General features: G+C 46.8%; 1 protein-coding gene across 9 annotated transcripts in view; it reads left to right on the plus strand.

The window, feature by feature from the left end:
* Window positions 1-15,315, plus strand: part of nbeaa (neurobeachin a) — a 210,281-nt gene extending 194,966 nt beyond the window's left edge. For 6 of the 9 annotated variants that reach the window (XM_036523380.1, XM_036523384.1, XM_036523382.1 and 3 more), the window contains 11 exons: window positions 489-641; window positions 1,810-1,977; window positions 6,393-6,482; window positions 8,131-8,323; window positions 9,422-9,493; window positions 9,755-9,910; window positions 10,451-10,621; window positions 12,173-12,274; window positions 13,024-13,220; window positions 14,011-14,162; window positions 15,175-15,315. In XM_036523380.1, the coding sequence (XP_036379273.1) occupies window positions 489-641; window positions 1,810-1,977; window positions 6,393-6,482; window positions 8,131-8,323; window positions 9,422-9,493; window positions 9,755-9,910; window positions 10,451-10,621; window positions 12,173-12,274; window positions 13,024-13,220; window positions 14,011-14,162; window positions 15,175-15,265 (1,545 nt within the window). In that variant the 3' untranslated portion in view covers window positions 15,266-15,315. The remainder of the gene's footprint in view (window positions 1-488; window positions 642-1,809; window positions 1,978-6,392; window positions 6,483-8,130; window positions 8,324-9,421; window positions 9,494-9,754; window positions 9,911-10,450; window positions 10,622-12,172; window positions 12,275-13,023; window positions 13,221-14,010; window positions 14,163-15,174) is intronic. The other 3 variants (XM_036523381.1, XM_036523387.1, XM_036523389.1) reach the window with 1 other exon arrangement.
* The last annotated feature ends 1,832 nt before the right edge of the window (window positions 15,316-17,147 follow it).

The following is a 17,147-nucleotide window of genomic DNA, read 5'->3' on the forward strand; positions in this document are numbered from 1 at the left end:
TATGTTCGTGAAGTGTAAGACTCCTATCATGCAGACAAGGCTGATCACAGAGGCAGCTCTGCCCCTCTGCAAAAACATAATTGAATTAATATATCCCAGAGCATTTTATTTTAAAAACACAGAAACACACATAAACACATTCACAAAACTTATGTGCACGTAAACATGCACATGCGCACACACACACACACACACACACACACACACACACACACACACACACACACACACACACGCATGAAAGTACTCAGTCGTCAAGTTCTGTAGTGATCTAGCCTGTTTCCTGTTGTCGTCCCTGGAGTGTTTAGTTAAAGGTGCACAGCACATTGAATATATATGTTACAAGTTGGAAAACCTGTAACACTATAACCTCCTGCAACACAAGCACATACTGGCAACAGATCCAGGTGACTCTGAGCTGGAATAGCGTGGAGCCGGAATGGCGGGGAGCCACAGTGGAAGAGTAATGCCATGTGTCTTTCATACAGGAGCTGATCCCAGAATTCTACTACCTCCCGGAGATGTTTGTCAACAGCAACGGCTACAACCTGGGGGTGAGGGAGGACAGGACGCCGGTGTGTGACGTGGACCTGCCCCCCTGGGCAAAGAAGCCAGAGGACTTTGTTCGCATTAACAGGATGGTAAGGCCTTTCCTCACCTCTCTGTTAACCTCCCAGCTGTGGTGGTCATGTGTAGCTCCTGCCAGCAAAGCTGAGTGTAAGAAAGTCCTGCTCTTGTGTCCATGGGAGGTGTTCTGTGGTAAAATAGGGGTGCTGTGGAGCTTTTTATCCGTTCTGAGGTGAAATAGCAACACGTGCCTCTCAGCACACCTTTCTTTTGTTAGAATTAAATCAATTAAGTCCCCAAAGCCCAGAGCGCTGAGTTATCCCATGGCATCTCCAGTCTAATGGGTTCCCTCCATCATTCTATCTCCAACATTAAACACATTACCCCTGCCCCCAGAACTAAAACAGAGACTCCTGTCTGTGACACAGTCGAGCCTTAATGAAGTGAGGTGCTCAGCACTACCAGGACATGCCACTGGCTTAAGTGATGTTGCTAAAGCAAGGGTGCAGTGAATGTTCTCCATAATGGTAACTCAGTGCTGCTTTCTTCAGTCCAGCGTCTTTGGTATCCAGGTTTGACACTGCTGTGGCAAAATCGTAAGTTATGTAAGGTCCCTTGATAAGGGCACCTGCTAAGAACTAAATAGTGTGGTGGTGGTAGTGTGTTGCACCCCTCAGTACGATCCTTAATTCACAATTGCTTGAGTAATTATCCAGCTGTATAAATGGATAAAATTGTAAGTGGCTCTGGATAAGGGTACCTGCTAAGTGACAATACTGTAGTGCAATGTAGCATGATGTAATATCCCAGAGCATACGAGTGCGAGAAGTGGCACTATAGGATGGATGTGTGTCAGCTGACTGTCTTCCCTCAATGAGATCCCATTAGATCATAACATTATTATCATTTAGCAGGCATTCTTATCTGGATCAACCCATCTCTGTAATTATGTCAGCGAGTAAACTCCTGAGAAAGATCTGAGCGGTGTGCTTTGCTCTTCAGCTCTTCTCTACACAAGAGCTGTGTTTCACTGTGGAGAAACTTTTTCTTAGTTTGCTGCGTTTAGTTATTTAGATCAGATTAGAATGCTCCCCTTGCTTTACAGAAACCCTGATAAGGTTATCTCTGTTGTGTACTGAGTTCTGAGTCTCCAGATCCAAGCTAGGCAATTTTTCCCCAGTGTGAGCAGTGGGTTGCCGCTGCCTTGTCATGCCCCCTAATTGGCGGTGCTCTCTGTGACAGGCTCTGGAGAGCGAGTTTGTTTCCTGTCAGCTGCATCAGTGGATTGACCTCATTTTCGGCTACAAGCAGCGAGGGCCGGAGGCGGTGCGCGCCCTCAACCTCTTCCACTACCTGTCGTACGAGGGCTCTGTCAGCCTGGACACTATCACCGACCCCTTGCTGAGAGAGGTAGGTCTCCATGGTGATGGACCATGGGCAACGGGCGCCAACGCTCCACCATAGAGGCACCCTCCCTGTATTGTGACAGCAGTAGCAGTGGTGTTAAAGTATATGTCAGTCACACACAGACTCAAAAACCACCTATGTCAATAATATCCCTCACACGCCAAAACCTGACATATACCTCTGCAGGAACCTGCTTTGAATTACACAGTCTAAGGACCATTGTACTTCTGTTTCCCAGAAGATATTGTTTTTTTCTTGCACACCCCTTAGGAAGAAAAAAAAAAAACTTTTTTCTGTATTCAGGAAAGATGGAGCCAAGGGATTTGAGGGTGATCCGGTACATCTGAAAAGTATCGTCTCATCCCTGTCTTATGAACTGAATCAATGTTTGCGGTCCAGCCTCACCAGTGTTGCTCTAAAGGGCATAATTGAAAAAGGCCTCCAATGTCAGCAGCTGGCCCCCGCCCTGAACCCCCATCTGAACATAATACCTGCCATCTGCCGTGTGCAAAAGTCATTTATGTACTGCCAGCTCCCACAACACCTTTACTTACCAAGTGACCTAGATGCAGATCGCTCTAAAACAGCTCGTTGGACAAATTATCAAACAATATTTAGGGGTTTTCATCGTAGTTTATAGTTGTTATCATAGTTTATTATCGAATGCTTATCTATTTTATTAAGATGTTTTCCTCTGTGAATACTGAGAGGATATTGTGTGCATCTGATATTAGTATTAGATGGGATAGCTGCTTATTATTCTTAATTCTTTTAAACTTTGTATGCCTTTTATACGTTTTGGATAAGAGTGGTATATTGAAGAGGGAGAAGCATGTGTTGTATTTGGTAGATCTGATGTGCTGAAGCCCAGGGGAGAGAGACGTTACTGTATCTTTCACAGAAAGCATTCAAGACTGACATTGCACCTCTTCAGAGCTGGCTGCTGTAACATTTTCAGACACCTTTGTATCACCAGAAATAACCATAGAGTGCTAAAATCTACTAAATGTTTTTTCTGTGATTTAACTGAATATGAGAATTAAAAAGCCCATTTATTGGTTCTTTCGGACATAACAGGATACTGTTTGATGGATTGCTGACTCCCCTGTTAGGATATGGGAGAAGAGACGTTGCCTGAATTTGACATTATGAACAATACAGAGCAGCACATAGAGGGCGTGGGAGAGAGATAATTTTTCTGTTAGGGATCAAGGAGCAGAAAGGCAGACACAAAGGTTGGAAAAGCCCATAGAATTGAGCACTGTGCCACGGTTATGAACCCACCCTTATTCCGCTTATCCAGCCAATCACATCAGCCCACATCCTCTAACCAGTCCCCCATCCTGGGTTCAGGTCTTTATTGGCCCTCAGGGGTTGCCTTAAGCCACTGCTGTAGGGTGACCCACAATGCAGAGCAGTTCGCATAGATTCTGATGGGGAGTTAGTGGATCCACCTCGCTGGTTAGCATCAAAGAAATCCTTACAGAACAAGTGATGTTGTATATACTGTCTTTGGGCTGCTTTCTCAATGTGAGATGTGGCACAATGGTGCTTCAGCATAGGAGTCCAGTCCCTGTGGGATAGAGGAACAAATACACACAGCAGGACCATGAGACTGACGGGTTTCCCAGGTGAGACTGGGGATGCGGCGTTAACCGCTGCAACCTCGCTGTTAGAGTTCTAACAAATGAGGAGCCCGAATAATAGATGATCTTCTGTCTGCCATCGAGATTATTAAACACCTCTGACAGGCACCGGGGATACAGTGACAGCTCCGTTGAGCATGCAGATGTAACCATGGTGATTCGGTGTGATGCGAACCACAATGGGAGAGAATGATTGCAACGTTATGGTACATTTTTGTTTTACTTTACATTGTCTTTTCCATCACACGTGCCTCTGAGTGTGATGTTTCCACAGATTTAATAGCTGTTTTTTGAGAGATAAGCATTTCTATGAAAAATTTGTTGGTGCTATTGATGTTGTATTCATTTTTTGTCGTTCAATTCCTCTTGCACGCAGTAAAGAAAGCATTGTCAATTTAAATATGCTTATGAATTTCCCATGTGAGTTGGGTGAGTTGGGAATTTGGAATGTCATGTGATGTGGTTTTTGACTCCTGCTGCTGTTGAGGTGGTTGGGAATCCTTTTCATCTGCTCTGATTGGTGGAATGGAGTGTGTTGACCTTAAAGACCCCACCATTATTTTGTGATAGTTCAAAGGATATTTTTGTTTTCATGCTTGCCTGTCAGACATGCTGTCCAATCAAAATTGAGGTAGGAGCACTGACCCCTCAGAGCAAGGCAAATGTTTCCGGATGGGAAATCAGCATAAGGTATATGCAAAAAAAAAAAAAAAAAAAAGAAAAAAAAGTTTCTGATCAGCACGAAGCACAACCTAAAGTGTATTAAACACATTAATGGGCTGTTAAGTGCGCCAGACATTTTGACATGACGTTCCTTGGATTAGAGTATTGACAGTCTGTAAAATATTGGCATGTTTTGACAGTTCAGGGAGACAGAACATGATCTATAAATAAGGTTCACTGCCGTTCGCTCACCCCCGTTAGACTCCCAGGGGCGCTGTGGAGACGCACTGTAAAACGCGTTTAATGCCCGCGTTTAGTGCAGTATTCTCTCTCGCTTCCTCTGCTGCTTTCTTTCAGGGACGGATTGATTCGGAGGAGTGCAGTGATGTGTTCCACATGGCCCTTCACACTTCCTGATCTGGGATCAGATTACTTTATTTCGGCGTCAAACGTCACTGTGTCGCGACCCTCGCCCCCGATAGTAACTCAAAATAGCTATAATGAGGATTGGTTATTACTTGACGGACTGCTTTGTAAAGCGCCACTGACGGGCACGTAATTGCTTCCAAATGCGATGGTTCGGTCGCATGAGAGGCCGTTAGTGATCCCGCTGCACAGGGCCCCCTCGTTCACCGAGGCTCACCTTTGCTGTGTACAGTATAAACGCACAGAACTCGCATCGTGTAAAGCTGTGGAAGTGGCCAGAATCCTCTGGTCTGGTTCTGTTTCAGGGCTCTCCAGCCGCCAGTGGATTAGGTGCATCATGTTTGCATGGTAGAGCAGCGTATTCTGCGAGAGGGCGTGTTGACTGTGTGCATTTAATAGTGTTGTATGGTGATGGGATTGACAGACACCTACAAGGTCCCCTCTGAGAATGGAGGTTGAGCGTCATTAATGTCTCTCGTTGTCAAGTGTCACTCAGAGTCAAGTTCAATAGCTCATCTTTCGTTACACTCTACCAAATCTCCCGTGTTACGTAAGATACACACAGCCCATGTGTACATTTACATACCCTTATATTCACTCTTGTATTGTATTATGAAATAGACATGAATCCTTAAGGATTTTTTTGTGTGTTTTTCATTTGTGTGCGTCCAAGTGTACATGCTTGCAGGTATGATGTGTGTGTGTGCATGCGTAAGCATGTGTGCGTGTTTGCGCGTGTGTGCGCGCGCGTGTGTGTGTGTGTGTGCGCGCGTGTGTGTGTGTATGGTTGGGAGAGGGGGTACCACGAGATTTGGGGGAAGGCACTCCCCGTCTCCTGGTTTGCAGAGTCATCCGAGTGTTAGTATGGAAGAGACAAGCCTGTTCCTATTAGCATGCCTCGCTTAACCGTTCCCGTCTGCAGGCACAGGGCCCACAGTGGAATGCTAACCTGGAGTGACATGCAGCCAGGCCCTGGACAGCAGGCTTGCTCTCTGATGTTACTGTGTTCAAAAACAAAGGGAGACAGTCAAGAGATGGAGGGGCACGCATGCATATGAACAAGTTAAATTACATGCACAGATACAGGCACACGCACGCACACACACACACACACACACACACACACGCACATGCACACACACACACACACACACACATTCTGTCCCCCCTTAGAGTCATGGCTCACTTAGTATTTGCTTGTACTGTGGACAGACGCATTGACCCATCACTGTGATGTACATTGACTGTGACACCAGCTTCTTTCTCTGTCTCCCTCCCTCCCCCCCTGCCCTCTCTCATGTCTGTGTATCTGTCTCTCCCCCCCCCCCCCAACCCCCCCCCCCCCCAACCCCACTGTGTCTGTCTCTCTCCCCCATGTCTCTTCCCCCTGCCCTCTCTCTCTGTCTGTCCCCCTCCTACTTGTTCTCTCTGTCTGTCTGTCTCTCCTTCCCATCTCCCTCTCTGTCTCTCTCCCTCATCTCTATGCCTCCCTTGTTGTCTCTCCCTCTCCCCCCGGCCTCTCTATGTCTTTCCCTCTCCCACCTTATCTGTCTCTGTCACCCTCTCTCTCTCTGCTTGTCCCAATCTCTCTCCTTCTCTCCCCCTGCCCTCTCTCTCTGTCTTTCCCCCTCCCACTGTGTCTGTCTGTCTCCACACTCCCTCCCTCTTTCTCTCTCTCTCCAGGTGATGGAGACACAGATCCAGTGCTTTGGACAAGTTCCCTCTCAGCTGCTGATTGAGCCCCATCCCCCTCGCAGCTCTGCCATGCACTTGGTGAGAACCCTGCATGCTGGGAATTTTTGCTGTTCTTTTTTTGTTGTTCTTTTACATCTGAAGATGTGTTGGGTTTTAAACTCGAGGAACGCAGATGACTCACAAAGTTTCCTCGCCTTTGCCGTGACATGATGATGTTGCACGCTAACATTGTGGGAATTTTATGTTCAGCATCTCCACATTTTTCCCCTATGAAAGTGAAAGGGTTTTTTTTTTTTTTGGGGGGGGGGGGGGGGGGGGGGGCGTTTAGTGTGGGGAGGTGGAGTTCAGGGCTCAGTCACATGACCACGGTGAAAGGAAGTGGGGCATATGCTAATGTGGGGGATCACATCTTAATCTTTCATCTCTATAACATATTCTGTCTCCCCCTCGAAGTCTCTAGGGGAATGTGTATCAGAAAATTGCCAAGAATCTCTTTAGGGAGCTTCCAGGGGCTGCATGCAGTAACGTCGTGCATAAAAGCACATGTAATTGCATAGATAAGGAATGCACGCGTACATCTTGCGCAGTAACATGCATGCATCTTAGCAAAGAAAGCGACTCAGCTGAAACAAAACCCTAGCGTGCTAGTGAGGCATACTATTATCATGTATGTAGAACGGTTATGAAGTATGGTCACCGTTTTATTTCAGTTCCGTGTCATTTTAGTTGAAGAGTTGCTGACGTATTAAATGTAACAGCTCCATACAGGCAGAGTGAAGAGCTGTTCGTTTATTTCTAAGTTGTGAGTAAGAAGATCTGTGGAAAAGGCCAGTGTGAAAGGGAATGGAGGTTGGTTGGAATATGTAAAAAAAAAAAAAAAAAGAAAGACACATCTGGCTTTTCTTTTCATCGCGGCTTTGCAGATATTCAGCAACATTATGCTCCGTGGAGACCTTTATAACTGAGTTCTCTCCAGCCACAAAGCCCCCCTGATTGAGTGTGTACTTTATTTGGCTTGAAGCTCTGCAGTCACATCATGTAATCCCTGAGATGTGGGGAAGGCATTAGCTAAAGCTATCAGTTATACAACGGTGATTCCGTTCATGTGAACCTTACTTTGTATCATAAAAACAAGTAAATTAACTTAAAACGTCAAGCCATTTTCCACTTTATAGCACTTGACCACCATCCAAGCTTTGCCCATAGGAGCTGATCTTTAATGGCACAGTCAGGTGTCTGTCTGGTTATTAGTGAGATGTGTGTATTTCGGATTTTTGATAATCATGTGCTACAATTGCATCCAAATATACAGTCCTGCTCCATATGTGTATTTCGGATTTTTGATAATCACGTGCTGCAATTGCATCCAAATATACAGTCCTGCTCCAAACCCCTTCAAACCACAGCTGTCCTTCTGACTACTCTGGACCCTTTGCCATTCTCCTCTGGCTCTGGTGCCCTGGTGTGAGGGGAAAAGCCAGACCAACCTGAACCCCGCCCTCCTCCAACCCCCCACCAACTCCCTGCAGTGCATGAAGCCTTCCTTAGTGTCTGTACCTCGTTTTACCTCAGACCCTCCCACTAATTGCCTCTCTCTCCGTTCTGTCTTCCTCTCTCCTCCATCCTGCTCTCCTCTCCTCTCCTCTCCCCGCGTCCTCCTTGTCCGACCCCGCCCCCCTCCCCCTTCCTGTGCCTGCTCTTCCTCTTTCTCTTTTCTGCTCATCAGTGTTTCCTTCCGCAGAGCCCTCTCATGTTCAAAGACCAGATGCAGCAGGACGTCATCATGGTGCTCAAGTTCCCCTCCAACTCGCCCGTCACCCACGTGGCGGCCAACACGCTGCCGCACCTGAGCATTCCCGCGGCCGTGACCGTCACCTGCAGCCGGCTCTTCGCCGTCAACCGCTGGCACAACACCGTCGGTGAGTGTAGACCGCCCACCCGCACCCCACAGATCATCACAGACGTCGGAGGGTCATGAAATCTGGTCCAGGTGACTCCTGGCCTGCCTAAGCACACACATACACAAATATTCACATTTCGATGTGTACACGCACTCATAAACATACATACCCCAGTGCGCACATGTATGCACACACGTGCGTTTGTATGGGAGAATATGCCACCCACTCTAGTGGGTCCCCTATAAACTGGCTGCGGTCACTTCCAATCGCACTGTGGTCCTCGCCAGTGTTGATGCAGTCCAGGTGTGTGAGGGAGGGCTGAGAACCGAGCGCCCGCACATGTTCTCAATCAGGCCCGTGTGAAGAACATAACCCACGAAGCCTCCCCGCTCGAACCCGCCGTCACCTCGGGGTCGGGGGGGTCAGCCGGCGCTGCGGTCGCGGTGGCGGGGGGGGGCCAGGCCGCGGCTGGAGCGGGCTCACCTCACACTTCGCCCATCTGTCGCCCCGCCTCACACTCTCCTATCGCAGCCCAGCCAGGCGCCTCGTTGCTCACTCACACACAAAACCTAAACCGGCGTGCTCTGAGGACCGGAGCTATCCACCATGTGCTCAGCGGGAGTTGAATGCGTCGACATCACGACCGCACCAGAGTGCTGACCTGGTCACTCTTCCTTGCGTTCTAATGCTGACCTCATACATCTAGAGATGAATGCACGTATGTGAGGACCAGAGTGCTAACATGGTAACCATTACATTCATTTGCCTTCATTCAACCCCATTGTACATTCCACTTCTATATGAACACATAGAATTGCTGTATGTAGTATCTATTCTGTAGTGTGGCTTTATGCTGAATGAAGAAGAAGCATTGGGGTGGCCATATTGAAGCTAATATGAACCGGCTTTGATACTTACATAGGTACAGGAGTGTTATTGTTCGAGTACATGATGTTGCTGTGTCTTAAATTCATTCAGAGATATGATCAAGATACTGGCGGAGGATACTGTGTGCAGGTGTGAACGCGGGAGTGTAGATGTTTACGTGACTGTGTGTCCCCAGGTGATAAGCGAGTGTCTTATTGACGCTGTGTCCCTGTTCTCTGTGACTGACAGGTCTCAGGGGAGCGCCAGGGTACTCACTGGAACAGGCCCACCACCTGCCCATCGAGATGGACCCTCTGATTGGTGAGTCTGGAGCTCCAGTCACTGCATTTGGGATATGGGGGGGGGGGGGTCAGATCCATAGCGGGCTGGGACTCTGTGGGTTCCGGGGAGCGCTCAGCGTGAGTCGCACGTGCACGGTGACAGCGCGTGGCGGTGTTGCGGAGACGGTTCTCTCGCTCATCGCTTTCCGTCTCCTCCGCTTTGGCATCACCGTCCTATGACGTGCAAGGCGAGCACCTTGAAATTGAAACTGAATTGAGCTGCGTTTGTGTCTCCCCTCAGCCAATAACTCCGGGATAAACAAAAGGCAAATCACCGACCTGGTTGACCAGAGTATCCAGATCAACACGCACTGCTTTGTGGTGACGGCTGACAACCGCTACATCCTGGTGTGTGGGTTCTGGGACAAGAGCTTCCGCGTCTATTCCACTGAGACAGGTACAATCAAGAGTTCACTAAATTCCAGTGTACGTTGCGGAAACATCTCGGAATAAACTCAGCCTTGACTGTATTCCAGTTAGTAGCACTGAGACAGCTAGGCCTATACTAAAATATTTATATTCTGCTATACTATATTACTATATTATATTCTGAATACTTCATACTCCATTGAGATACTGCACTGGTACTGCAGTCTCTCCCTGAATGAATAGAATTTGCCCTTATGGGGTATGATTAAAAGTTACTATGTTAATACTACCTGAATGTTGTTTTTGTCATGCGATTTTAGGACTGATGAATATGAAGGATACTTGTCCATACAAATCATCTATAATATAGGTAGCCATTTTTTTAACAGTACGTCCAGATGTATTTTGGGGTTACCTTGCGGTCACACAAAGATGTGTGAAACTAAAGGCTGTGTTTGCCCCCCCACCTCAGCCCGACAATGAGCTCTCAGCGGGCGTGGCCCCTCTGTGCAGGCTGCCGAGTCCAGCGGTCAAAGCTACACTGGTGTCTTTAACCCCTTCACCACAGGCAAGCTGACCCAGATCGTGTTTGGCCACTGGGACGTGGTGACGTGCCTGGCGCGGTCCGAGTCCTACATCGGGGGCGACTGCTACATCGTGTCGGGGTCCAGAGACGCCACGCTGCTGCTGTGGTACTGGAGCGGGAGGCACCACATCATCGGAGACAATCCCAACAACAGTGAGTGAGAGCCGGGCCACAGAGACGCGGTTTGGGCCAGCAACAGAGCTGTGGACACAAACCACACACACACACACACACACACACACACACACACACACACACACACACACACAGACATGTGACTTTATGTCCGTTGTCTGATCTAACCCTGCATTTGTTAATGCCTTTAATCAGTACAGAAATGTGTTTTTCTGCACAAAGAATTACATAAATGCGTTCTTTACAGCTTACATTTCTTTGTCCTCTCCTAAACCTGTAGATTTAATACCCGCCACTCTGCTCATTAAAGTTTGTCATGTTACAGGAACAAATGTTGAGGTGCTAGAATTTTATAATTGACCTCACTATAGCTCACAGACTCAGTTAATTTCAGCTCAGTCGGCTCCAGTTAGCAAAGGGAAATGGTTTGCTCCCTAGAGAAACACACTGATGCTTCTTACCACGCATCTTTTAGAAGGAAAAACAAAAATATCAATTGAGCTGTGCTCATTTTGACTTTATTTCTCTGAAATGGTGTTTATTCTGAAGTTCACTCTTATGGGAGGTTTAGAGTTATGCATTTCTTTGCAAATCAACATTTGATACTATGACACAAAGAGGTGTAAGAGTGGTCATAAAAATGTCTTATTACTTCAGAGTACTTTCTCTTCAGGTGTGTTATTTTTTCCACTGCTGTGGTTTGGAGTTTTACAGTATCATTCAGATACTGAGTTCCCTCTGTCTGTTTTTTTCTCTCTTTCACCTTTGCTGTCTTCACATTTAATTTAATTGAAGAATAATCACCATTTCTGACTAGATGTTGCAAAGTGAATGTCAGGAAAACAGAAATAAACACAAGCGATTTCTCACTACATGTGATGGACCTGACTCCCAAGACCTCATTAGGAGAAAGAACAGTGCCCTCTAGTGGGGTGTTTTGGCATTATAGAATAATAATTTCACAATCAGATTGGTTGGCATAACCAAATTTGATGTTGAAGCTGGTAATTCAGTGTAATTATATGACAGTCCAACAACTTCTCCATTTCCAAATAACATGGGTGAAAGATGCAAATCGCACGTCTGGGCAGTTTTTTACTCAGGCCAATTTTATGGTTGTATAAATGTGATCAGCAGTACTCATGACAGTTGTTACATGGTTGTTGCTGTATCTCTAACATGTATTAAAATTAAAATATTAATCTCTGCTGATACATAGCTTAGCTCTTCTGCTCTTTGCATCTGAAATGGGAGAGAAGCATAAGTCGCTCCCCTGCGACCCTTATCACTGGGTTTTACCCCATTTTCCCTCCGCTGCCTTTTGTCAATCATATGACCTAAGAAAAGAAATCCATTGGCTGTTCTGCCATTGTGGAGACAAAATCAAATATCCAAAATATCAAATGTCAAAAATTTGGTTTTGAGTAAGCATTTGTCGTCAAGTTCCCGGGCTGCTGTATTGTATGCGGCAGACGTGGAACCCAACCAGATGGTACATGTAATGTCCCTAGAGTGAACACATTGGCATTCCAGATGGAGCTGTCACCCTTTATTTTTCTGTAATTTTAGGTGACTACCCTGCTCCTCGGGCTGTCCTGACAGGTCATGACCATGAGGTGGTCTGTGTGTCAGTGTGCGCAGAGCTCGGCCTGGTTATCAGCGGAGCCAAAGGTCAGTCAGCAGAACCTGTCCCACACTACTGAACCCTTCCTCTTCTACACTACAGAGTCTGTCCTCTCCCACACTGCAGAACCCATTCTCTTCTACACTACAGAATCTGTCCTCTCCCACACGGCAGAACCCATCTTCTCCCACAGTACAGAACCATCCTCTCCGACACTGCAGAACCCATCTCCGACCACACTGAAGAACCTGTCTTCTCCCACACTACAGAACCCATCCTCTCCTACACTGCAGAACCCATCCTTTCCCACACTGTTGAACCTCCTCTCTCCCACACTACTGAACCTGCCCTCTCTCACACTGCTGAACCTGCCTTCTCCCACACTGCTGAACTTGCCCTCTCACACAATACAGAACCCATCCTCTCCAAAGCTCACCTATGTGTTCAGGGATTTAGGACTGAGTTGCCAAAGAGTGGATGAGAAGCATTTTTAAAGAAAGATCCCTTTGATCAGAGGAGGATCCCTGTGGACACCTACATGACTAAATTGTAAATGTAAAAGTAAAAAACTGTGTGTTGTGAGCGATCACTTGTGCAAGCGTGTCTGTGTTGTACAGTGAGCATTCAATCAGCGATTGTGTGTGTGTGTGTGTGTGTGTATGGACAGCAAGTGATAAATCCAGCATTTGCGTGTGTGTTGTCAGATGGCCATTAGTCAGTACTTTGTATGTGTGTGTATGTGTCTTGTGTTGACAGTGAGTGATCAGTTAGCATCTGTGCGCTTGTGTGTTGACAGAGGGCCCGTGCCTGGTTCACACCATCACGGGGGACCTCTTGCGGGCCCTGGAGGGCCCGGAGCACTGCCTGCGGCCCCGCCTCATCGCCGTGTCCAGCGAGGGGCACTGCATCATCTGCTACGAGAGGGGCCGCTTCTGCAACTTCAGCATCAACGGCAAGCTGCTGGCTCAGATGGAGGTCAACGACTCCTCACGAGTAAGGCCTGTGTCAGCGCTCCGCCCCGCGCGGGGCGTGTTAGTAAACCTGCGCCTGTCGCTGCCACAGGAGGGCGCCACCAGCGCTGACCTCCGCAGCTGACCGCTATAGCTCTCTCCATTCCCACCCACAGTTCACAGCTTGAGTACGGAGAGCTAACACATCTCTTGCGTCACATCCATCCACATGCTAAAGAGGATTTTATTTATGTCTCATAACTCCTCAAGCACCCATACATTTGTTCCAAAAAAGGAAAACAAAATGACAGACTACTCAGCATAAGTCAAGTTTTTGTCAAGTTTTGCTAAAAAAAAATTAAAAAGCTTTGCTTAAATTAAACTGAGTTGCTAGCAAAATCATAGCACAAATTTACAAAAATGTAGGCATGAAACACTTGCTCAGAAGTACACGAATACTTTATTTAGCTCAAATGATAAGTGGCCAAAAGCACTCTTTTACCACTGACGCATGATTTTAATGAAATCGAGTACTTTTGTGTTCCCAAGCGGGTGTTTTGCACCTTAATTCGTGATGACATTTTTAACAAAGTAATGAATGAATTGCATGGGTATTTGTATGCTGTTGTGAGCTCTGAGACAGAAATAAAACCCTTAATTGAGGGTGCAATGCAGTGGAGTTAGCGACCTGCTGTTTAGGCCAGAGTAGCAGCATTTTAAGCAGTGGTTTGTGTGGTAGTGTGTTGGGGCATTCAGTGAATTTGGGGCCAGCATGTGTCAGCTGGTGGGCCTTGTAGCTGTCACCCCATAGTGACTCTAGTGTCCTGCCACAGGCCATTCTCCTGAGCAGTGACGGCCAGAACCTGGTCACGGGTGGGGACAACGGAGTGGTGGAGGTGTGGCAGGCCTGTGACTTCAAGCAGCTCTACATCTACCCTGGCTGCGACGCTGGCATCCGAGCCATGGACCTGTCACATGACCAAAGGTCAGAGGCTTTCTGTAATTCCTTCTCTTTCTCTTCCTTCCTCCTCTGCTGTCTCTCCCTCCATACCTTGTGTAGTGGACCGAGGCATTGGCCCTTGACTGGTGTGCATTGACTGTGACAACAGTTCTTTCTCTCTGTCTCTCTCCCTCTCCCTCTTTCACTCTCCCTCCCTTAGTCTGTCCCTCCCATCCAGCTTCCCTCTCTCTATCCCTCCTTTCCTCTCTCTCTCTCTCTCTCTCTCTCTCGCTCTCTCTCTCTCTCTCGCTCTCTCTCTCTCTCTCTCTCTCTCTCTCTCTCTCTCTCTCTCTCTCTCTCTCTCTCTCGCTCTCTCTCTCTCTCCTTCTGTGTGATGGGGGTTCAGAAGTGTTGAAACTATATAGGATATGTGCATCTATGCCCTTGGTGGAGTACACGTAAGCTTGGCATTCAGACTTCGCAGGAATTTAAAATGCAGATTGAATACTGGAACTCTCAAGTCAGCGGCACATGCCACAGGGAGGAGAGTGCTGTCTCACTCTCTCAATGCACAGATGTAGGGAACAGGCAGTGTTGTTCTGGGTGTTTGTGGTTATCAGCCTAGATCTTGAAGGCCTTAGTGCTTTGCATTGTTTACCTGTAACAGAACCTGGTTGCCGATGGAAAACAACAGAAAATTGTTGTCATGTTACTTTCAAAAGGATTACTGCGGCAGGGCAGATTTGCATGACCACAGTTGTGCCACACACATGTACATGCACACAAACACACACACACACACGCACACACGCTGACAGACAGGTTGTTGGCTCCACTCTGGAAGCAAAATTTCTGTGTCTGTGGAGAAGCATACAGGCCACTTTGCTCCTGGTTCCTGTTAAGGGAGTTTAGCTGCTGATATCAGTGGCTCACCCAGGTTGGGCCCGGTCACTGCAGCTCTTCCTGTGCACACAGGTATGGTAAAAAAAAGGTGGCATCTGATTGGACGTTAAGGTTGGTGTCTGACTTGATGTGATCTCTCGCGCCCCACTTCCAGGACTCTGATAACCGGAATGGCGTCTGGCAGCATTGTGGCATTTAACATCGACTTCAACCGCTGGCACTACGAGCACCAGAACAGATACTGAGAGAGGAGGGAGGCGGAGCTGGAGGTGTGCCAAACCACACCCACCCCCCCAACCCCATCCACCCACCGCCGCCCCACAGAGCGTGGAGCCAGGCAGCGGGGGTGGCCAACGGGCGACTGGGAAACAAAACTAGAAGAAAAAAAAAAAAAGAAAAGAGAAAAACAAAAAAAAAAGGAAAAGGAGAAAGACTTCTGCGTCACTTCTGACACACTACTGAGCATTCCTCCCTGCCCAGGAACAGCAATGTCAGAACACACCATCCCATCCAGCAGCAGCGGTGCGTAGTAGTGAGAACTCACCCCTCAAGCAGAAGTGCACCTTGGTCAGAACACACCCATCAATAGCAGGACATTGTAGTAAGGACACACCCATCAATAGCAAGACATTGTAGGGAGAACGCACCCATCGATAGCAAGACATTATAGGGAGGACACACCCACCATAGGGGCAGGGTATAGCTGAAAGCTATTTCTTTTGTGTGTGTTACGTTATGCCAGCACACCGGCTGGGCTAGTGGTAGATCTTTTCTCCTGTGAATCGATCGCAGGTTTGACCGATCTGATATCCCGTGCTGACATACAGTACAGAGAAAGAAGAATCCTCCTAAAAGAAGCAAAATTCACCATGGGTGTGAGCAATCCAGAATAAGCTTTCACTTCCAGGTCATCTTAGGTCATATTTCTCAAGCTGTGAATGCAAGTAAACAACCACTGATAGACAAACAACATTTCAAATGCCTGACGCACACCCTCCCATTGTGGGATGCGTTTTGTGTAAAAAAGAAAAAAAAATAGAAAAAGGAAAGGCTTCAGCAAAAGATCAAAGCTGAAAGGAAGGAGAGCTCCTCACTGAGACATGGAGCTTGTGCACGATCAATTCGGATTTAAAGAAAAAAAAAAAACTAACGCAGTTGTTTGGTTAGAAAAAAGCTTTGTTTTCACAGATAACAATCTGTGAAATAACAATCGCTAAGGCGAGAGGGGAGGATCGATTTGGTCATGTGTACACCGGGCAGTCCCTTTATGTAGCTCTCTCAGGGGCCCTATAACTCTGAGCGCATTTCTCACAAAACACAGCGGAGACTGTGCAGGATCATTGGAAAAAAAAAAAGAAAACTGGCACCACTCAAGTTTATTTCCGTATTTGTTTTGAGTGAGAAGACAAATGCTAGTTTGACATGCGCAGCCGTGCCATGTTCAATACATATATTTCCTTGTAAATGCAGTTTGTTTTCCTAATCACAGTGTACAATTATTTTAGAAGGAAACGAAGCTCATTGTGAATTTCTTATTCTTGTTCACCTTTCAGGCCACTCTTTCACCATTATTTATTCATAATTTACTGTTTGTAAAATAATGTGTAACAATAATGCTGTTATTGATACCGGAATTAGAGGGCTTATAAGGTTCTCACAGGTCCACACATCTTGGGGAGACAACTGGGGAAAAAAATGTTTTTTTTCTTTGTAGTTTTGGTGACTGTTTTGTCTATATTGTGTGGGTAGGGCTGTGAGGCAGAGAGATAGAGAGATGGGGGATTTTCACAAGTTAAAAAAAAAGAAACTTATTTATTCTGTTGTTTATTCAGTAGAAATCAATGGAATCAATAGAGATCTTTTTTGACACTTTGGATCAGAACCATATCATCTGCTAATATGTTCATTTCTCTGTCACCCTCTGTGTCTTAGCCCATTTAGCACTGATTTCTTTGCTCATTGGTGTTTCTGTTTAAAAATTGATATGACAGGACGATCTGTGTAATGGTGAAGTTTTAAAACCTCCAGACTGTAAGCAATATCATGAAGTTGTAGCCAAGACCAGAGTGGGGTGTATTTGGATATCTGGATCAAACAAATACTCTCTCTTTCTCTCACTCACACTCA

The sequence above is a fragment of the Megalops cyprinoides genome, chromosome 3 (genome assembly GCF_013368585.1).
Source record: "Megalops cyprinoides isolate fMegCyp1 chromosome 3, fMegCyp1.pri, whole genome shotgun sequence".
NCBI lineage: Eukaryota > Metazoa > Chordata > Actinopteri > Elopiformes > Megalopidae > Megalops > Megalops cyprinoides.